The sequence below is a fragment of the Notolepis coatsorum genome (assembly GCF_963971535.1).
Source record: "Notolepis coatsorum genome assembly, chromosome: 1".
NCBI classification, from domain to species: domain Eukaryota; kingdom Metazoa; phylum Chordata; class Actinopteri; order Aulopiformes; family Paralepididae; genus Notolepis; species Notolepis coatsorum.
The window spans coordinates 15,087,486-15,110,911 of NC_140165.1; the positions used below are offsets into that span (position 1 = coordinate 15,087,486).

The 23,426-nt window shown below is 44.4% G+C and overlaps 1 protein-coding gene across 1 annotated transcript in view; it reads right to left on the minus strand.

Moving 5' to 3' along the window:
- Positions 1–2,557: 2,557 nt before the first annotated feature.
- st6gal2b (ST6 beta-galactosamide alpha-2,6-sialyltranferase 2b) overlaps positions 2,558–23,426 on the minus strand; it is a gene marked incomplete at its 5' end in the record, with an annotated part of 116,710 nt that continues 95,841 nt past the window's right edge. Inside the window, one exon of the mRNA XM_084308823.1 lies at positions 2,558–2,901. Within this exon, the coding sequence (XP_084164949.1) occupies positions 2,654–2,901 (248 nt within the window). The 3' untranslated portion in view covers positions 2,558–2,653. The remainder of the gene's footprint in view (positions 2,902–23,426) is intronic.

Genomic DNA, 23,426 nt, shown 5'->3' on the forward strand with positions numbered 1-23,426 from the left:
ATTATTTATGCGGACAGCAATACATTTAATAAGGTTGGCCTCCGACTCTATTCATAGCTGCATTTGTGTTAACAGTTCACCAGATTTTCCCAAAAGAGATACTTACACTATTTACACGGTGCATTGTGTAAGTAATGCCAGGACCGGTGTAAAAACAGCACTACTGGGTTAACGAGGAAACAGTGTTTGCTATGCTCCGTGGAATACTAACAAGGGGCATAGCTTCATTCTATAGTGTTTATGTCACAGCATCTTTTGGGGGGTGGGGGGGGGGGGGTCAATCAACGGACATGTGAAAGCTGGCCGCTGGTGAGAAAATAATACACAGTCTGTTTGTTCCCGGAGGCCAGTGGACTGTCAATAGAACTGTCAAAGTATGCTTGTATCTATTATTCAGTCTATTAAATTCTGTCTATTAAAAAAAAAATCTATTTGAATTGTTGACCTCAAATTAGATGAAAATGTTATCTGGGAATTTGACCTTACTGGCTTGGGAGCAGTTAAAAAAACAAGTTAACTGAACAATTCTCCACAACTTGGAACACTGCAACATTTTGGGTAATTATCTCACCGTCTTCTCCAGAGAGATCGACAAGAAGATACTGTAGATACCAGTTTCCTCTCTGTGCGTTCAGTAGAAAGCTATCTGGCTCCACGTTTTCGTCTCTCTCTGGAGAAGACGATAAGCTAATTTCCCCAAAATGTTGGGGGAAGTGCAAAATGATTACTAATTATAATTGTTCCTCGGGTATTCTAGTGCTTCGGGTGTTTGCAAGGGGATTATGAATATAAATTGAATTTGCATTCATTCCTAATGAGGGAGATTGTTCTACGAAAGTGGCTAGAGGACCCTCGGTGTCCAATTTAACGTGTTTATCAAACTGAAGGCGTGCTCAATCACTTTACTATTGTCCGCTTATGTCCCTGAATTAAAACAAATAATAATAATAATAATAATAATAATAATAATAATAATAATAATAATAATAATAATAATAATAATAATAATAATAATAATAATAATAATAATAATAACTAATAATAATAACTAATAATAATAATAATAATAATAATAATAATAATAATAATAATAATAATAATAATAATAATAATAATAATAATAATAATAATAATAAGAAAATGGAGATAAATAGCCCTGGCACAGGTCAAACCTGGCCCCTGCTCATCTACTCTCAGCACCTGAAACACAAACACGTTGCTCCTATAGGTTCCACAGAACTCTCCTGTGTACAAACTAATGCCGTCTCACATTAATGGATACCCTAAGTATTTAATTAAGTTAAACATTACCCTTGTTTTTGTCTAAAGTGAAAGACTCTTGCAGTCACAATTCCGTTACTATCGAGGGACAATAAAGGTAAAATCCACTTACTTGGCCACTTTAAAACCCCGGTATCTACTGTGCTGTACGTGCCACCTGTGGATCCCACGTCAGCTGGCTTTGTTTATCTTTTTCGTGTTTTCCACACGTTTCTTTCTCACATTTAGGGGGAAAGGGGTCTGTTACAAGAGCTGACAGTAAACAGTATGACAGCTTTAAATAGAGGTGCCTTGATATCAGTTTTTGCTGACCACGTACAGTAGTACAAGCATTTTGTTTTGAGTACTTCCGAAATTTGTATTTACGTTGATTTGTTGAGAAATGTTTTGACTACTGCTATATTCTGCTGGAAACCCATTGTATTTCCTAATGTAACTTCAAGATAAACACAATTTTGATTATTATCAAATACCATTGTGTTACCACCACTAATTTTTTGGTATCCCGTGACCTTTTTCGATACCAAGTACAGCACAGGTCCTTTAGCGGGCCTCGTTTTTGAAGTTGTAACTGTTGTTTACATTTGTACATCCGGATTAGGGCTTTAAATGAGACTCCCGAGACTTCCAGACGGAACTAAATCATTAGACAGCACAATTAACACCACATGCCTTAATACATTATCCTACAATCTTATTTGTATAATATATATATCTCAGTCCTGGCGATATCAAGCACAATCCGTTCCTCAGACATCTTATTTTTTTCCCCTCTATCGTTGTCCTTTTAAAAGTCACACCAGAAAAAGAGCAGACCTCAGATCTTCGGGGGGGGTGCGGCCATCACCCACAACAACGTTCCGGAAGGGTCTGGAAGATGTGGTCGTTAAGGCTATGAGTGACACCTGCTGAATCCCCCCCCCACCCACGCGCCTCATGTCGCGTTGGTAGGCAAACAGCAGGTGATTGCAATCAAATAACGGTGAAAATGACAACCGTCGGCCAATGAGCTGTGTGACGTGGCAGCGCGGTAGGCGTGACATTATGAACCCCCCCGACCCCCGACAGGGTCACCATCTCCTCCTTTGTCACGTATACACACGCGTCCACCGCCCTTTGTGAATAAAGAAAAAAGGTGCGGGACTCGTACGTGCTAAGCGACACGTGCCCTGCTGCCACTCTTTAGATCCGCGTCGGGGACCGAGGTCCGGATGAACGCATCGTACCAGGAAAAGGGGAGGAAAACGCGTGGGTTCTGTTGTTCAACTATAGCGTTTTGTAATCCGTCCTCCTTCCAGACGGCCACGGTGGGTCTAAAAAAATGAAAAGGTCCAAAAAACACTTTAAAGGGGAAATCCCCTGCGGAGGAAGATCACGACCCACAGTCGGCGGTGGCGAAGCCCCGCAGTGTGACGCGGCCCTTCCTCCGCAGGTCCCGCTCCTCGCCCGTGTTCATGCGCCGCACCAGCAGCTTCTCGTAGAGCAGCGGGTGGTAGGCGCCCAGCGTGCACGCGGCGTCGTAGTAGCGCTCGTGGTAGTGGCACAGGTCCGTCTGCCTCACCGAGGGGATGTACTCGTAGACGTGCACCTCGCGGCACAGCGCCATCATCAGGAGGATGCCTGCGGTGCGGAGAGATGTTCAATTAAACAAAAAAATACGTTATTAGTCCTGCAAGGGGGCAATTTAAGGCATGAATACGCCAAACAGCTGCACTTATACACACATCCAAGACCAAACAAGGGACAAGAGACATACTGTACATGACACTATTAAAGCACAAGAAACACGACACTGTTAGAACAGGATCCTTATATTATAGGTGATCTGTCGAGTCTAATAAATACATTTGGTCAGTACAAAAAAAAAGTGCACTTTGGTCAAAAAGGTTCAAATCAAGTGGTCAAAAGGTGCATATTAGTGAACTGACCATTCCTTGCACAAATGAGATGTATGCACTGCTGTGACGTGTCAAAAGACATTTCTAGGAAAAGTATTGATTTAAAGGTGTTATAGATGATGATTTTCTATGTAGAGTAATCATTAAAAAAAAAAAACATCCTCAGAGCATTTAGAAAGGTGCAGAATAAAAGTAGCGCTTTTCCCCCAAAAACAGTATTGATTCATGAATTTATAATTGTAAGAAATGTGACATCTAGAACATGTAGCCCCTCCCTACCTCCCATTTCCCCACGTCCTTAATTGGATAAATGACATGCTGGTGTTCTAGTGTCTCTAGTTCTACTGTTCCCTCCTCTTGGAGGCATGACTTCCACTATACTGTGTACAGATTGTTATTTGGATATAACTTGTCACCAAAACCCCCATTTTCACATTATTCTTTTTGTATCTATTTTTTTCTCTCTCACTTTTTTCTGTATTTCTGTCGGCCTAGGAAGGGTGAAGACTACCACATGCCTCCTCTGATACATGTGGAGTCAGCCAGCCGCTTATTTTCACCTGACAGCGAGGAGGAGTTTCACTGGGGGAATGTAACACATGTGGAGGTTCACGCTATTTCCCCCCGATCCCCTCCCGGCTGAACAGGCGCCCCGACCGACCAGTAGGAACCGCAGTTTACAACGACCAGCACACACACATACCCCGCCGGCTTCCCACCCGCTAACACTGCCAATTGTGTTAGTAGGGCCGACTGTCCAAGCCGGAGGTACCGCTGACAGCTGGATTCGAACCCAGAGTCTGCGCTACCCAGCCGCCCTCCATTTTCACATTATTCCACTGAAGGGGGGGGGGGGGGGGGGGGCTTCTCTGTATTTCTGAGTCGCCTGTGTAATCCTGGGAACCTATCGTGGTCAACGCTGACGTGAAACTCTAGATCAGTGGTTCTCAACTGGTCTAGCCTCGGGACCCAACATTTTCCTTAGTCATTAAGTCGCGACCCAAATTCGTGAACCACTATGATTTATTTCAAAAAAGAATTTGTGCAGTAATACGCAATCTTTCATGCAGTAATACGCAATCTTTCATGCACTTTCATAATCAGACTCGTTTTGATGAAGATATAAGCTTTTTTCTGATATGTGCTCCAGCGGTTTCACTGTAAAATCCATGAGGAAATGAAAACGGCTATTATCAGCGCGTGCCTAGAATGTGCGTGCGTGTACGTATAATATTGATCATCTAGCGTTTATTTGAAAACGATTCATAAATAGGCCGTTCTGGAATATTCCAGTAAAAGACGATTATCACAGAATGGCCCAGAACGGGCTGTTTTTTACCTCAAAACGGGTGCTTTTCAAAATGCTCTCAAACGGAAATGAAGCGATAAAAAACCAATCTGCCTTGACAGCACTGACTGGAAAATGATTCTTTGATAAGCGACGGCAGATTAGACACATAGCCATAATTTAAAACATAGATTAGGCGATATTAACGTTAACATTAGCGCCGATGGTGGCATTCATGCACTAAGTCGTGCGCCCCCTGGTGGCACTGAAAGTGTTAAGGGTAATGATGAAAATAACAGGTGGCAAGTTTTCACACATAAGCCAGAACCGTGGATAAAGCCAGTTTTTTACACAAACAAGGTTATCGGCTGTGGCTGGCGTGCATGATGTAAAGCTTTTACTCTACAGGTAAGTATGTGCTCTCATCTGGCGCGTCATGCACCTGGTGTCACGGCTCTGCTTTCTTTTTGCGTCGTATCAGGGGTGAGGTGGTGAGGGGGTGGATAAAATAAACCTCCCCCCTCCCGGATATAGTTATATCCTTACGAAACTGATTGGCTGAGAGGTTGTGCCTTTCTACCTATCAGTCTCCCTGTCGAGGGCGTTCTCTCTCTCGTCACAGGGGGGGGGGGGGATTTTCCTGTCTCCCACACCAAATCAGGATAGGTGGGACACGGGGTTCCCCCGGCCATTTGAAAATGTCACAGGCACTTTTTCTTGCTGGCCAAGAGACATGTCCGTGAGTTACCGGGCCTGTGCTACAGACCGCTGTCATTGTAAAGGATAGGTGATGCAATGCAGTAGATACAATTTATCTTCGACTCTGCTCCCTACCAGTAGTGTATATTGGGTCAGAGCCTCCTCCTCAGGGTGTTTTCAGAGTCTCCTCCTCTGAGTTTCAGAACCTCCCTCTCAGTGAGAGAGCCTCCTCAGAGTTTCAGAGTATACTCCTCAGAGAGTCTTGGTCCAATTGTTACATGAACCCTTTTCAATAGTTTTTACTCACGTTGTGGTCTCTCTTGGAGAATCGCTGTCTTCTCCTCTTACATGAAGAGCAGAATTGACACGTTTTTATTCCCAGGCTCGAGAGGCCATTGAAGCACAAGTGCGTTTTCTTATTGGCCAAGAGACATGTCCGTGAGTTACAGGGCCTGTGCTGCAGACCGCTGTCATTGTAAAGGATAGGTGATGCAATGCAGTAGAGACAATTGTCTTCTACTCTGCTCCCTACCAGTTGTGTATTGGGTCAGAGCCTCCTCCTCAGGGAGTTTCAGAGCCTCCTCCTCAGGGAGTTTCAGAGCCTCCTCCTCAGGGGGTTTCAGAGCCTCCTCCTCAGGGAGTTTCAGAGCCTCCTCTGAGTTTCAGAACCTCCCTCTCAGTGAGGGAGCCTCCTCCTCAAGAGTCTTGGTCCAATGTGTTACATGAACCTTTTTCAATTGTTTACTCATGTTGAGGTCTCTCTGGGAAAACCGCTGTCTTCCCCTCTTACATAAGGAGCAGAATTGATGCGGTTGTTATTCCCAGGTTCGTCATGTGTGGACCCGTGTCTGTGTCTTGTAGACCGGCTCCCTGCTGCTCGTCCCAGACAGCAAGGGGAAACGTTGTGAGGCTCTTTCTGGTTGGAAATTCGCTGTCACTGTTCTCGGGTTCTTTGCGAGCATATGCGCTGTTTATTAAATCAGCGTATGGTCTTACGAGACCGATCAGCGCCGGCCCAGGGTGTTTTTTCAATGATTGAATATGCTTTGTGGGCCGGCACGCCTTGGTTGCCCAACATCATAAAATGGCATTTTTTATGCAGGCAGCTGGGAAGGAGATTTTTTGTATCTACCGAGCGCCAGTGCACTAGGCTAGAATCGACGGCTCACGTACATATCCAGGGGGAGATGACGGAGTAGATCAAACATTGGCAGGGGCGGTTCACGCCTTTGGGTGGGCCACCAAGAGCAGTGCGTTCGCATACTGACTGTCTTGGTGGCACCCTCTGTGATGTTTTGGATCGACACGCATACCTACCCCCCTCTTAGGACTGGGGGCGGCGGCGTGACTAGGACACAGGACTGGTTCTGGTCGCGCCGGACCGGATCAGTTTAACCCGTTGCCCACCGGGGTGCAGATCTGCAGTTCTGGTACCCCGAAGGACTTTGTGCTTTTCCGGGGGGAAAATGCCAGGTCAGGCCGGACGTCACAGGGATTGATGTCATGAATGTGTGTGTCATATGGATGCCACCACGAGTTGCCCTTAACAGTGACATGCTTTGGTCCATACTGTGTTGTACCTTTGCACTATGTTAGGGGGCTTGGTCCTTCTCCATTTGTTTCACCCCTCCCTCCCTGCTAAGCCGGGGATGGGAGGGGGCTGTCGGGGAGGTTGCCCTGTCAACTCCTCTATGCCTCGATGGCCTGGGTTAACCCTTTTGAAACCTGAAACGCTTGAACTGCTTGTATAGCCTGTGTATACGCGCAGTTATGTTTCTAGGGTTTCTTAGTGGGTTAAGGGAGCAACCGCCTCCTGTTAAAATAAACATAGGGGGGGTGGTTGGCTCCCCGGTGTGTTGCTAGCAGAGTCGACTCTCGGGTTGAGGCCGGGCCTGACCCCGTCTGCCCGAGAGTATGCCCCCCCATCTTTCATGACGTCTGCCAATTGTGTCAGCCTTTTTCTCTGAACCTCGACCCCGCAGGATTAATAAATTGGCGGGGTCGGGTTTCGTGGAGATTGTGACATGGTGCACAGCATACCGAACACCCTTTCCGCTGGGGTACTGTTCTTACAGTAGACCCCTTAGGCGCCTGTCTAGTCCGCAGTGCTCCGGGCACAGGTCGAGTTATGCTCTTGGGACCCGTTTGCCTGGATTGAGGGGTCAACCTCCTTGGAGGGTTGTCTCCCCGGCATGCCGGCTGGCCCCACAGTATTGCGGCGTGCCAAGGGGGGAAGGGCCTTCACCTGATTTAGGCCCTGTCCGATATGCTGGCAATGTGGGGGGTGGTGTCACCAGTGACCGTCTGGTGGGGTCTCGATGCCGCAGCCTTGTTGGCCTCACCAGGCCCCTTTTTCAGGGGGTCCTAGTCCTCTGGTTGTGGCCTAGGGCTGGGACCTCCTCCGCGCTCTGCTGCTACGGCCTTGCCACAGGGTTGGGGTTTTGACTCCGACCCCGCGATGTTGGGGGCTGTGACAGGGTTTTTTGCTCACGTCCGTTCCCTGGTGGTGTGTGGGATGCTGAGTAGTCGCAGGCCCTTCTAAACAAAGGTACATCCCACGGTCTGCTCACGCTGTGCGTTTGAGGCGCTAAACTCGTGTAATTGCTGAAATGTTCGTCGAGTCGGTGCGAGAGGGTGTCAAGTCCTTTCTGTCACAACACTTCTGATACGACTTGACAAGTGGGCTCCTCGAAGCCCCAGACTCACCTCTGACAGGTCAGGCCTCCTGACACATCCAGACGCAGGTGTCCGACTCGTCTCGACAAGTCCAGTTATTTGACCTCTATAGCTACAGTATATATACAGTGTCATACAGAGAAATGGTATGAGCTGGTGTATATGTTTTTTATAATAACAGTAATACTAGTATTTATTTTCCACACCTACAGTAGGACCCTACATTGATATGCAATAGTCCATGATTAGTCCTATTTCTTATTTGACCATTTTATTAACTTGGAACTAGTAAAATAGACATAAAGGTGCGCTGTGCAGTTTTGGGGAGGGAGTTTGCAACTAGTTGGGGAAAAAACACATTTATTATACAAGTAATTCTTACAATTATTATTCTTGTTATATAATTTAGTCCATATATCCATAATTCCAATTCCATAATTCAATTGTGTTTATTAGTGAAATCCATTTTGTCTCGTAATCGCATGCTAAAGAGATCTGCTTGTTATGTAAGTTTAGTTTAGTTTAGTTTGGTTTATTCAATATTCAAGAGGTTTATTTGTCACATACATACCAGGGCATACAGTGAAATGCGGGTGGCCATGCCCGCTTTGATCGTGCAATAATACTAAATAATAAAATAGACATAATAAACATGTAATAAAATAGACATAAAATAGACATGATAAAATAGACATGATGAAGTCCTGAGATAGTGCAATACAATGTTAGCTACGGATTTAAGGCACTGGGTCCTATGTGTACACTACTATACAATATACAGTTTTTACTCTATATCCTTATGCTATACTTGCTATATCTAAATTATACTATACAAGAACCTCATCAGTTCTTTCCTTAAAGTGACCTTTATTTTCCTCGTTCCTTTAGAGTGTCCTTTCCATTTAGTAGTGACCGTTTGTGTGTGAGCGAATGCAGCATGTGTGTTGTATGTGTATGTGTGTGCTCATGTGTGGAGAGTTCAGTGTTCAATGTTCTGATGGCCTGGGGGAAGAAGCTGAGCCGTAGTCTCTCACGGTAAGCTATCTCAACACTATTAAAGGACAGTGTGCACAATACATTCATAATTTGTTGGCAAACAAGAAGACGGGTAGACCAGATTTGATTGATTACTTTATTTTCGTGTCATGCACATAAAAAGTGCCAAACCTTCATGGGTTTATAAGACACCAAAAATACCGTTGCAGTGTTCCATTATTATTACATTACACACTTTACATTTCATTATCTAAATATGGATTACATGAATACAGATTACAGCTCAGCCCTTCCTGAAGCACAACTCAAGATTCAGCAAGAATCTCATTTCCATCTGTAGTCCTAGACAGTAAAGTAAAGTAATTAGTCCAAAACAGAATAATTTCAGGTACGTAATTAACATTACATATCTCTTGTTTAACACAACATTATGCATACTTTTGACAATAAATAAAACCAGAATTTGTTCTTACTTGCTTGCCTGGGTAAATAAAGGTTATAGTTTTTAATTTTTTTTCAAACGATACCGATATTTTCCGATATCACATTTTAATGCCAATATCGGTAGGCCGATAATATCAGACATCCCTAATTATTATTATTATTATTATTATTATTATTATTATTATTATTATTATTATTATTATTATTATTATTATTATTATTATTATTATTATTATTATTATTATTATTATTATTATTATTATTATTATTATTATTATTATTATTATTATTATTATTATTATTATTATTATTATTATTATAAATAAGTACAAAACAGCCATACAGTCAGTAAAGGTACACAGCATACAAAACAACAAGAATACGAATGAATGATTTTCCATGCAATTGGTGAAATGTCACACGACGAGTCAGTTCAAATAACATATTATTGCAGCTAGAAAGAGTAACTGCCGTTATCATTTGTGTATAATAGTCTAAAGCCAGGTTTATTGGATGTGTACGCTCCCCAGCCCCGGGTCTGCAGTCGTTACGCTCTGACATCTGTTGTCTGTTGAGCGTATCCCCGGGGCCTTGGAGCACAAAGCTCTTAGTAAACTCCCTCAACACCGGCGAGGAATTGCATTCGATAAAATCCGCTAGCAAGATGTCACCGTTTAACCTTCTGTAGTGTGGTTGTGAAAGGTTAAGCGTATGTCGTGTGGTAGTGAAATGGTTAACCTTCTGTAGTGTGGTAGTGAAAGGTTAACCGTCTGTAGTGTGGTGGTGAAAGGGTTAACCGTCTGTAGTGTGGTTGTGAAAGGGTTAACCTTCTGTAGTGTGGTTGTGAAAGGGTTAACCTTCTGTAGTGTGGTTGTGAAAGTGTTATACCTTTGTCGTGTGGTAGTGAAAGTGTTAACCTTCTGTAGTGTGGTAGTGAAAGGTTAACCTTCTCTTTTTTTTATCCACTTTTTCTTCTCCTGTTTTTCTGTATTTTCCTCCAATCCCAATTTTAGTCGTTATGCCAATTCCCCCCTCCCCTTCCTGGTCGTTGCGCGCATGTTCCCCCCACTGGTCGGTCTAGGGAGCCCTGAAGTCTATCACATGCTTCCTCCGATACATGGGAGACAGCCAGCAGCCTCTTTTCACCTGACAGCGCGGACTCTCATTGGTGAAGTGTAACGCGTGGGAGGTCACACTACCTTCACCATTTCCCTCCCTCGCTGTGCAGGCGCCCTGACCGACCTGTAGGAGTCGCTGTTTACAACGACCAGAATACCACCCCACCGGCTTCCCTCCCACTGACACCGCCAATTGTGTCAGTATGATGGCCGGCCAAGCCGGAGGCACCACTGACAGCCGGATTCGATACCAGTGTCTCTGCGGTGGTAGACAGACGCTTAGTCCGCTGTGCTACCCGGCCGCCCCAAAGGTTAACCTTCTGTAGTGTGGTAGTGAAAGGGTTAACCTTATGTAGTGTGGTTGTGAAAGGGTTAACCTTCTGTATTGTCGCAGTGAAAGGGTTAACCCTTTGCTAGTGTGGTAGTGAAAGGGTTAATATAATACCCCCTCTCATTGTTCCTCGTGATTTCACAAGGGAGGTCACTGTCACATAAGGAGGGGGGGAAAGGTTGAGGGATTTGATAGAATGACAACTTGAAAAGAGTCTGGAAGAAAAGGCAGACCATTCTACTACAGGGAGAGCTGAGCCTGTGAGTGATGCTTATTCCGGTTTGTTGTTAAAGAAACAGGCCAATATTATGGGGAACACGCTTACCGTCTTCTCTAGGGCCGGACGAGTAGATGGATACCAGTTTCGTCTCTGTGCGTTCAGTGTAAAGCTATCTGGCTGGTCCGTATCCGCTTCCATTCAATTATGCTAAGCCAGGCTAGCTTGCAGCCGGTTAGCTTTCTACTGAACGCACAGGAAATTGGTATCCATTTTCGTCTGAATCTGAAGAAGAAGGTAAGCGCATTTCCCATAATGTCGGCGTTAAGAGATTTGCAACTAAATACTGACCTGACACAAAATAATTTAGAGTGGTCGTTCTGTTTCTAAAATGTATTAAAATAAAAAAATTATTTGACCCTGCCTGTGCTTATGTTCACCTGAAATCAAGGCGACAGAATGACCACTTTCAAAAAAAAATTGTTCCAATCAAATGTTTTCTCACCTCATCTTCTTGTGCTAGACCAGGGCACAAAGAAGCAACCTTTAAAAAGGTCAACAAGGTCACACACATCATTTTCATCAGATGAGATGAGGTCTAAGCATTTCACAAGGTGATGAGTGGGGGTGCACCTTAGAAACATATGGAGGTGATGAATCTGCACCTAATGGCTACCAAATAACTCTATGAGGGAAAATCATATTAAACAAAGGTCTAATATTGATTCTTGATCGAGGCTATTAACTCATTGGACGCCACGCAGTTGAGCATCGTTTGTACTTACCACCCCAAGCTCTAAGAGATAGGAATAAGTGGCGGTGTTTGCAGGGCTATAACTATATTCTATATTATAGCTATGGATACAATACTATGGCCCATTTGACATCAACTATCTATCGTTCAATATGTGAAAAAGAAATAATTTTTTCATCCATACATTCCCGTTTTATACCATGGTGAATATCAGTATCGTTTTAGAGTTTTAGAATATTCCAATTATGGGCGGTCAGGTGGCGTAGCGGAGATTGCGTTCGTCACCAACACCGGAGACGCTGGATTCGCCTGTTCGAATCCAGCTCACAGCTCCGGCGTTGTCACCAGCTTGGCTGGCCGTTCACACTAATACAATTGGCTGTATTAGAGGGTGGGAAAGCTGTCGGGGTGGGTCCGGGTCGTTGTAAACAGTGACTCCTACAGTTCGGTCGGGGCGCCTGCTCAGCGCGGATAGGATCTAAGGGGGGTAGTGTGATCCTTCCACACGTTACACCCTCTCAGTGAGAGTCCGCGCTGCCAGGTGAAAAGAAGCGGTTGATTGGCTAGACGTGTGTCGGAGGAAGCACGTGATAGCCTCCACTCTCCCAGACCGACTGTGGGGGGTAAGTGCGCAGCGACCAGGAAGGGGATTGGGAATTGGCATAACGACTAACATTGGGATGGGAGAAAATCGGAGGAAAAAGAAGGGGGAAAAAGATAAAAAAAATAAAAATAATATTCCAATTATCTGATTGCGAGTCCCAGTATTGGTGTCGATCGTGTCGCCAACATAATCCGCCACACATCATGCATCGGGAGCATTTGACGCTTCTCAATCCGATCGGGACAACCGCTCCACTTGCCCGACAAAGAAAAGTCCGACCGGAGAGATTTGATCGACGCACAGGCCAAGATATAATGTTTCAAAAGGTGCTCGATACTGCCACCTGGGTGGATGCGGCCGGTATTGCACTTTGGCATTCTCAGGATGATTCCAAGTTTCAAGTTTCTTTAATAGTTGTCATACAGAAGTACAGAATACTTTTATACAAAATGCTTCTTACTGTTACGCTCCAGAGACTGTGCAAGACAAGATAAGTATGAAATAAAATAACATAGTATAGCATGTAAATTAGAAGTAAAAAGAAATGAGGTCACAGTGTTCAGTATAGACATACAGTATGTACAATGTTCGATGCAGAATAGACGTAACTGAGTTACCATATAATATACAATACTGTGCAGTGTACTAATACAATACTATATAGTGCAAGGCAGAAATGGGATGAGGTGCAATTTAGGTACAATTTACAGTGGGTGTACGAGTTGTAGTGCAAATCCTTTATCAATAAATATAAAGTGTGTTTGTGTGGTTTAAGTGAGTGTGTGCGTGTGGGTGTGTGTGCTGTGTGCATTTGATGGTTGTTGCATAGTGTTTATTGTTCGTTTAGCAGCCTGATGGCCTGGGGATAGAAGCTTCTTCTGAGTCTTTCTGTGCTCGCCTTAAGACTCCGGTATCGCTTGCCTGACCGCAGCAGTTCAAAGAGGCAGTTGTTCGGGTGGCTCGAGTCCTTAATAATTCTCTTAGCCTTCCCCCTGCACCGCTTGTTGTAAATGTTCTGGAGGGTGGGAAGCCCCCCTCCAATTGTGCGTTCGGCTGAACGTGTCACTCTTTGTAGTCTGCTACGGTCTTGTGCAGTGCTATTCCCAAACCAGGAGGTGATGTTGCCAATCAGGATGCTCTCTATTGTACATGAGTAGAAGTTCCTAAGGATCTTCTGACTGACTTGGAACTTCCTTAGGCGCCTGAGGAAGTAGAGGCGTTGTCGTGCCTTCTTCACAACACTGTCAATGTGTGTGGTCCATGTCAAGTCCTCGGATATGTGGGCTCCGAGGTACTTGAAACTGTTCACTCTCTCAACCGGTGCCCCGTCGATGCTGAGGGGGCTGTAGTCCTTGACCCCCGACCTCCTGAAGTCCACAATCATCTCTTTTGTTTTGCTGACGTTCAGGGAGAGGCAGTTCTCCTGACACCACTGTGACAGATTCTCTACCTCTTCCAGGTAGGCCCTCTCGTCGTTGGCAGAGATCAGGCCCACCACTACTGTGTCATCAGCAAATTTGATGATTGTGTTGTCCCCATGTTAACCCCGAGTCTGTGTGCCTGTAATGAATGGAAATATCGAATAAAAGAAATAACGATGAAAACCCGACTATACTCGGGTTTTCAGGGGTCCTGCCTGGAGAAAAATACCTGAGCCGGACCCATATAATCGATGCACATCCCAAGACACAAGGTTTCAAAGGGTGCTCGATACCGCCGGCCTGGTAGGATGCGGCCGGTACCTCACCTTCGGAGTCCCAGTATGCCTTTTACAGGCAACATCCAGCTCCCTGACATTGAATAGGGTATTAAAATCGAAAAAAAGGAAAAACGACCCAGAAACGAGAATTCTCGTTTATGGCACTGAACGACTTAGGCCCAGAAACGAGAATTATCGTTAATGGCACTGAAAGTGTTAACAAATCAAACGTGTGATCACTTTTAATCAGTTCATTGTGAATTTTGTTATTGCTTTTACTATTATGTTGGATTGTGTTGTAAATATGTGACTCCCCATGGCGTAGGCCGACTTGTGAACGGAAAATTACATTCCTCAGAAAATCGCGAAATGTCTTGCACTTCAGAATTTATGTACAAATCTAAATATTGCTCTTTTGACTGCTTTGAAATGTTCTTTCTCTGTTCCCTTATTTGCTAAACTTAATACAACTTGTAAATGAGTTAATTATTGTTATATTGTCCGACAGTATGTGTCCCAATGCTCCCAAAAAAGACTACAGCGCCGGGCTGCTCTTAATGCTTGGGGTGTGGTCTGGCGTGTGCGGTTATTCATTCATCATTACAGGTACTGTAATACAGTGTACAGTGGTACAGTGTCTGCGCACTGGAGTCGGGCGCTTCAAGTCTTCCATGAAGAAGTGGGGCCTCACGGACAGTGCGGCATGCAAGTGTGGCAAGCCTGAATAGACTGCAGAGTAGGGCTGCAACGATTAGTCGACATAATCGACGATGTCGATTATAAAAAATCGTCGGCGAGGAATTGTTGCGTCGATTAGTCATAAAAAAATTATTATATTTTTTTTTTTTTTTTTTTTTGCACTACCTATCTTTGTGAAAGTGGCTTCTCAGCTCTGGTCCAGCCAGCTGAAGACTTCTTAGCTTAACATACTGTAACAGACCGACAGTAAGTTTGGGGGAACTAATGGGATAACTGGGGATGTTGTTTGGTCCTGACAAGAGTCTCAAAGCAACTCTGAGGTCATGCTCAATGTCCAATCTGTTCCTCTGCTCTGTCTTCAGGTGGACCAGAGCTGAGAAGCCACTTTCACAAAGATAGGTAGTGCAAAAAAAAATTATATAATTGTTTTTCGATTAGTCGACTAATCGAAAAAATAATCGACAGATTAGTCGACTACCAAAATAGTCATTAGTTGCAGCCCTACTGCAGAGCATATAATCACCGGCTGCCCCCTCTACAGCCCACCCTCAGAGGCTGGTCTTTTCGACGTAGGACCAGAGAGACGAGGGTGTGGCGGCTGCACACGGAGTCGGCCATCTGATGATGATACACGGAAGAAGAAGAAGAAGAAGAAGAAGAAGAAGAAGAAGAAGAGAGGTGTTGAAGCACACACTGCTCTGCTTTCATCATAGCAGAGAACGAAAAAATGCATGCATGTAACATTAAGTTACACTTATATCTTAACGTTATAGCAACTTAACTTGTGTTCCGCGGGGAAAAGACACCTCTCAATATAGGTCTATATTATTTACGCAAGTCGGCCGTTCTGTCACATTTAATCACATGTTAGTATGGACGGTCGGCCAACCCAGAAGCACCACAGCTGGATTCGATCCCACTGTCTCTGTGGTGGTAGACAGACGCTTAGTCCGCTGCGCTACCCGGCCGCCCATTGGATATGGATTTTGACTATACCTTGTGACCGGTAGACTAGACTAGAGCAGCTAGTCACAGCAGTAGCAATGACGTTAACGTTACTTGACGATTCACTCGCCGTTTGCAGTGGTCGTTGCATAGTGTTTAATTGTACTGAGTTTTTCTCCACTTGCTCACGGTCCTTGCCATAAATAGTTTTGGCATTTCAATTTGGCTAAGGAGGCTGAGAGGACTCTGCGGCACCAGTTCCATTCGTGAGGAAAGGGGGGGGGGGGTATATTGACGAGGCTTGACAACAGAGGTTCAAAGATAACTTCACATTTATTTGGCTATTCGTTTCTTTATATCGCTTTGTCCATCGGGGCTGCTCCCGTTTCCAACTCTGTGTGTTGAGAATCATGGTGTGACATCATCAGCTATGGCATCTCAGAACGCTCAAACCTCAAACTCAAACCTATTACGTCACGCTCTCTCGCTCTCTCTACGTTGTCAAACATGTACACTAAATGTAAGTTATGTTGGCGTTGTACCTCCTATCCTGCTGTAGTTTTTATTTTCACTTTGTGCCGCTTGATTTGATTATATTTCATGAAAAAAGTGTTTTTCAGAGATGGAAGTAACTTGAGAAAATGTTTTGCATTTTTCTATTGCAGTTTTGCACAATAAATGTTCTTAAAATACCACATATATAACATTGAACACTGAACTCTCCACAATGTGGTTCTTGTATAGTATAGTATAGTTCACTACCACACTACATACGGTTAACACTTTCACTACCACACTACAGAAGGTTAACCTTTCACTACCTACAGAAGGTTAACCTTTCACTACCACACAATTTTTTTTATTACTATCATGACTATTTTCCTTTATCCTTTGTCACAAAGGGAAAAGGGCCTCAGACTGGAAAGCTGCCAGGTGTTAATTGCCCTAGGCCTAGAGAGAGGGGGGGCCATGGATTACAAGGAATTCTGGGTGAAAGTTCTTCACGAGTGTGGCAGTTAATCACTTTGATTCAGATAATGGGTGTTTTCTCAGGAAACCGGACTGTGGTATCAGCATGATTCATAATACATAGACTGAAAACTATATCCCCGATCCGAACAAGTGATGGCTTCTTTTGAAGGTATGAATCTACTTTCATATCATGTAAAAAAAAAAAAAAAAAAAAGGTCTGAGGTCACATATTGTGTTTTACTTTTAATGCTTCTGTTTTAGGTGTATGGTTTTATAACATCTTGCCAAAAGGACTACAGTTGCGAATTAGCCAGCTGGCTAAAACTGGCACATTTACAGAAATGTTGATTAATGTGTAGGCCTACTGTTCTTTTTAAATAAACTGAAACTGAAACTGAAACTTGAATGAATCCCTAACACTCACTCTCTGTGTGCTTCTCTCCTCTGCTCCACAGTTCTACCACTGCTTCCTCATCCTGTTCCACTGCAAGCGCCGCGGGGCCGAGAACGGCCAGTCGTCCATGCCCACGTCCAAGACCACGGCCATCCAGCTCAACCGCCGGGCGTACGGCAACTCGCCGTGCCCCCGCTACGACTGCGGCACCAACGACAAGGACACCGGCCCTGTGGTCTCTAATAAGACCGGTGCGCCCACGCCCGCCTTCGACACACCCACACCGGACACACCGGAATTGCCCAACGTCGCGTCATAAGAAATGTAAAAGATAAAAAGAAATGGCATGTGTACAGAAACACTAGGACAGGCCACGTTGTTTGTTTCTCCTCCCGTTGCTGTGCGGCAGTGAACTGGCGTACCGTGGCTCGAGTCTCGCTATCACAAAAAAATTATAAATAAAATAAAAATTAACATTTTGGGAAGGGGCTGCTCATAAATGGCAAAAAAAAAGGCTTGTGATGTGTTCCACTTCGTCAACCTCAGGAAGCTCATTAATAACGACCTGCGCTCGATGTGTCACCTTCAATTATCTCAGTGCAGTGATCTTGTGAGACGTCGGCTCGTAAATCTCGGAACGCTGTGACTGTCGCCCGAGGGCGTCGAGAACTACACAGTGTGTGAGTCGTGTGTGTGACACGCCGTCTCCTGGACCCACGTGTCTGTGGCTTCAGCTTAACTCTTGCTTGAAAGGTGTTGGTCACCCAAAAAACATTTGATTCGTCCCGTTATAGAGTCGTTCAGTCAAGCCCTGAAAGTGGCACCCAGGAACAACAACCTGGTTGTAGACGTGTTGAAAACGTATTAAATCCTTTTTTATGTTTTTATGTTTTATTTTATGTTCTGCCACAATTTTTAATGTAAAAAATACATTGAAATGGACAGTATATATATATATATCTTTTTTTTGTGTGTCTTTCTATCTTTTTCTCCCATCCCCCAATTTAGTCGTTATGCCACTTCTCCTCCTGGTCGTTGCACTGCCCTACTGTCTGTCTGGGGAGGGTGTAGACTACCACATGCTGCCCTACTGTTGGTCTGGGGAGGGTGTAGACTACCACATGCTGGTCTACTGTCGGTCTGGGGCAGGTGTACACTACCACATGCTGCCCTACTGTCGGTCTGGAGAGGGTGTAGACTACCACATGCTGCCCTACTGTTGGTCTGGGGAGGGTGTAGACTACCACATGCTGCCCTACTGTCGGTCTGGGGAGGGTGTAGACTACCACATGCTGCCCTACTGTCGGTCTGGGGAGGGTGTAGACTACCACATGCTGCCCTACTGTCGGTCTGGGGAGGGTGTATACTACCACATGCTGCCCTACTGTCGGTCTGGGGAGGGTGTAGACTACCACATGCTGCCCTACTGTTGGTCTGGGGAGGGTGTAGACTACCACATGCTGCCCTACTGTCGGTCTGGGGAGGGTGTAGACTACCACATGCTGCCCTACTGTCGGACTGGGGAGGGTGTAGACTACCACATGCTGCCCTACTGTCGGTCTGGGGCAGGTGTACACTACCACATGCTGCCCTACTGTCGGTCTGGGGAGGGTGTAGACTACCACATGCTGCCCTACTGTTGGTCTGGGGAGGGTGTAGACTACCACATGCTGCCCAACTGTCGGTCTGGGGCGGGTGTAGACTACCACATGCTGCCCTACTGTCGGTCTGGGGAGGGTGTATACTACCACATGCTGCCCTACTGTCGGTCTGGGGAGGGTGTAGACTACCACATGCTGCCCTACTGTCGGACTGAGGAGGGTGTAGACTATATGCTGCCCTACTGTCGGACTGGGGAGGGTGTAGACTACCCTACTGTCGGACTGGGGAGGGTGTAGACTGCCAGATCCCCTCCCCGCTGAACAGGAGACTGACCGGTAGGAGGAGTCGCTATTGCAACGACCAGGACCCACCGGCTTCCCACCTACGAACACTGACAATCGTGATCGTAGGGGACGACTGACCAAGACGGAGGTCTCACAGACAGCGGGAATCGAACCCCTAGTCTCTGCGGTGGTATGCGAGTGCTTAGACCTCTACACTACCCAACCGCACCAAATGGAGGATATCTTGATATTTAGAATTGCAGCACAAAATGCAACCCATGTACCAATGTACCATAATTTGAAATCACAGCCTGCTAAATGCTAAACGCATTTTTTGAGAATTCTTTAATGGAAAATTGTCTATGGAATATTCAATCCCCATTCAGCTGAGACCGTTTCTGGCTCCAATTCTGTGCTTAACGATTCTATTGCTCTCATGTTATTTTGTCAGTGGTAAAAAATGAAATTGTACTATGGTTCAATGTGCCTGAATCGACATGTGTATATCTTTTATTTTTTATATCGTCACTTGCATGATAAGACTTTGATGACTTCTATGTGGATTCGATTCAAACTGAAGCTCTTTTATTGCCGTCGTTTGTTGTAAGCTTTCCTTCAGTGGGGCCAGGTGAAATAAAGTCTGTGTGAGCTGCGTGGATCAAGTTGTCGTTTTCCAAACATCAAGGACAGATTTCCTGGAATTTACGGTGGATTAAGCTTAAACATTAAAGGTCAAATGTATTCCTTGGCATTCTTGGAATCCGATTAGGAATGGGTTTTATGTGGATGAAGGATGAGAGGAGATTTTGGCCACCATTGATTGATTGATTCATTGAAAATTGTATTAACAGATTGCAGAATGGGTACTGTGGAATAATATAATGATTCCCCAACTCTCTCATGTAAAGACATTCCCCTCCCCTTTCTCCCCTATCCTGTCCCCCCCCCCCACACCCATTTGACCTATCAAATGGGTCCCCCCCTCCTCCCCCTTTTTCACTATAAAGGACTCTCCCGACAACAATCCAGGTCCTTCTACCTGGGTCATTCAGCTGACCACCTGGGGAGAGCCCCTCAGCCATTCTCTCTAACTACTATTTGTACATTTCTATCTGTTTGGTTAATAAACCTTGTTATTAACTGAACCTCTTCTTGACTGAGAACATTCATCAGGATATTCACAATATCCCACAGTACAATACAGTACAGCTCAATACACACAATTGTTAATATAAGGGGATGCAGACCAGAGAAAGACTTTCGTCTTGTTTACATCAGGGTCCCCCACCACTACGTTTCCCTTATAGTGTATGTATACACACACACTTCCCTTACATATATATATATATATATATATATATATATATATATATATATATATATATATATATATATATATATATATATATATATATATATATATATATATATATATATATATATATATATATATATATATATATATATATATATATATATATATATATATATATATATACTTCACTTACAGTGTATTATACTTCCCTTACTGTATATATACAGTATACACTTCCCTTACAGTGTATATATATACAGTATATACATTGCCCAGTGTATGTACTGTATATATATATTTCCACCCTCTGGAACTCCCTCCCTCCAAACATCCGCACCCCTATATCCCTGGACTCATTCAAATCTCAACTGAAATCTTACCTCTTCACCAAATGTATTAATTACTCTGCCTGACTTCCCTCTCTTTTATTTTATTTTTACTCAATTGTTCCTCTGATCTCCTTCCCCTTAGTGCGCCCCCTCCACTGTTAAGCACCTTGGGTCTCATGAAAGGCGCTATATAAATCCAAGAAATTATTATTATTATTTAATTTTTTTTCTCTGAATCATATTACTAAAACACAATGTTCTTTCTGGGGTCACACACCACTTCTCTTGTGATTTTATCAGGATTTTGGCTCGTTCTCTTATCCCTGTGCACAATGTGAGGTATGGAATTTGGAATGGCTTTTTCCCAGATGAGTCGTCTCAGCATCGCTTAATACTTCAGAATGTTTTCCCTCTCCTTTTCTCTTAAGCCATCGCTCATGAGCGCAATTTCAGTCATTCGTACTGTACTTGTTCATTAAGTGGAATTTAATCTAGGATTATGTTAATCCTCGCATGGGAGACCAGTCCTTGTTGTCCTTTGACCCCAGCCCGCAGGTGACCGTTATTCCCTTTTCGCTGTCGCACCGACTTATCTTCCTCAGCTGTTCGACGAAGCAGAAAGGGGAAATTCTACTCATCTTCTCATCTCGCCGTATGAAACGTTAGTGTGATGCAGAAATATAAACACACGGCGTTCGCAGAGAGAGCATGTGAACAGGCCGACCCCCACAATTTACGATTGAAGTCCTCTGACATCACAGCGACACGCTCAAGCAAAGCTGATCCTTTTTCAGGCCGATTGCAGGTGTGGTTATTATAAGAATGCCTTTTTCTTTGAATACTTATAATCAATGTAGGGGAATCGTCTTTTCACAGATCCCCCACCTCATCCGTCCTGTGACATGCATACCAGTACATAGAATCACCAGACGGGTCACAGGTCGTGGGCAGGAGAACACAGTGTGACGCATGTTGGCATAAAGGTGACTACTAAAGGAACACGCCAACATTTTGGGAAATTAGCTTACCGTCTTCTCTAGAGAGAGACAAGAAGATAGATAGCAGTTTCCTCTCTGTGCGCGTTCAGTAGAAAGCTATCTGCACGTTAGCCTAGCTTAGCACAATGAATGTAAGCGGACATGGCCGGTTAGCCTAGGCATTGTCCAACTAACACCTCTCCCGAAGGCTAACCGGCCATGTCCGCTTCCATTCATTGTGCTAAGTTAACCGTCTGTGGTGTGGTAGTGAAAGGGTTAACCTGTAGTGTGGTTGTGTAAGGGTTAACCATTTGTCATGTGGCAATGAAAGGGTTAAATCAACTTCTAGCAGAAGCTCTGAGAAAGGAAGAAAATATGTCTCTCTTGTCTCTTTCTTAGAATCAATCGGGGGGGAAATGCCCTATGAGCATTTTAAGAAACTAAACAAAGAAAGAAAGAGCCAGGAGGGAGAAATAATAGGTAATAAAACAGTACCATCAAAATAACCTGACGTATGGCTGCAGACCCGACCACATCTCAGCCCATTATTTGTGGGTCCCTCTCCCCAGCCAGTTACGGCCATTACCGGAAAACATCAGCTGACCGCGAAGCGCTGAAAAACCTGCTCTTTTTTTTCCGACCGCATGCGGCCATTATGGCACTTGGGAGTGAACGCCAAGCGGGGGGAGAAAATTTATGAATGTGGATGAGAGTATTGACATTAAGTGGTTGTGTAGCTACGGCTGTGGGGGTGCAGGAGATATGATCCAATAGACTTTTATATTCTATTTATATTATATTATATTCTCCCCCCGCTCTCTCTCCCATGATTTCAGAATACCAGAAGTGTTATTGTACCGGATCTCCTCTCTGGTAAACAGGAATACCTTGAAGACTCTAACAGGAGCACTCATTCAAGGGTACTACGCCTATGCTTGCACCGCATGGTACCAAAGCACCTCAAAGGCGCTAAAAACAAAATTACAAACATCACAAAACAAACTGGTCAGACTACTGACCTTACTCCTAGAACCCACCTCATCCCTGCCCACTTTGACAACCTAGGATGGCTTAGAGTAGACGACAGAGTACAGCAACTTGCAATTGGCCTGGTCTACAAGATACACTACACCCCTAATGTACCCATGTACATGTCAAAATACTTCCCAAAGGTCAGTGAATACCACGACCACAACACCAGAGGGAGCTCCACAAATCATGTTAAACCCAGATTCGGCTCAAACAAGGGACTAAACACGTTTCGCAATTATGCCACATCAATGTGGAACGCCCTACCCACAGCTGTAAAGGAATGTAAATCACTACCCACTTTCAAAACCACTCTCAAAGAGCACCTACGGGAGACTGCAATTCGAAACTGGCCCCTGTCCTAAACCAACCCCCTCCAATGTCAGTAAATGTCCTAACCCAATAATACATGAGACCCTCTTCTTGGGACCAAGTAAGGTTTCGTCGATAATGCAATGTACAGTTACCCACCCCGCCTACCCAATCCCACCCACCGAACCACCTCCAATGTACAGTTTCCCCCCTCCACCCCACCTACCCAACCTCCTACAATGTACAGTTTCTTCGTCAAATGTATATACTCTCTTTTTTAGACTATTTTTTGTATCACAAACAGTACTGTATTTGTAAGTCTGGTATGTCATAAATGTATAGATGTAGTAGTACTAGGGGTGTAACGTTACACAAAAACCACGGTACGGTATGTACCTCGGTTTTGAAGTCAAGGTTCGGTACGGGTTTTCGGTACAGTGGGGGAAAGTTTGGCTTTCCATGTTCCACTCAGGGGTGATGTAGTGTGCAGTAACTAATTGTACTTGTAGGGCTGTCAATGAATATTCTATATTGAAATTAATAATCGACTTGTAAAAAATTCT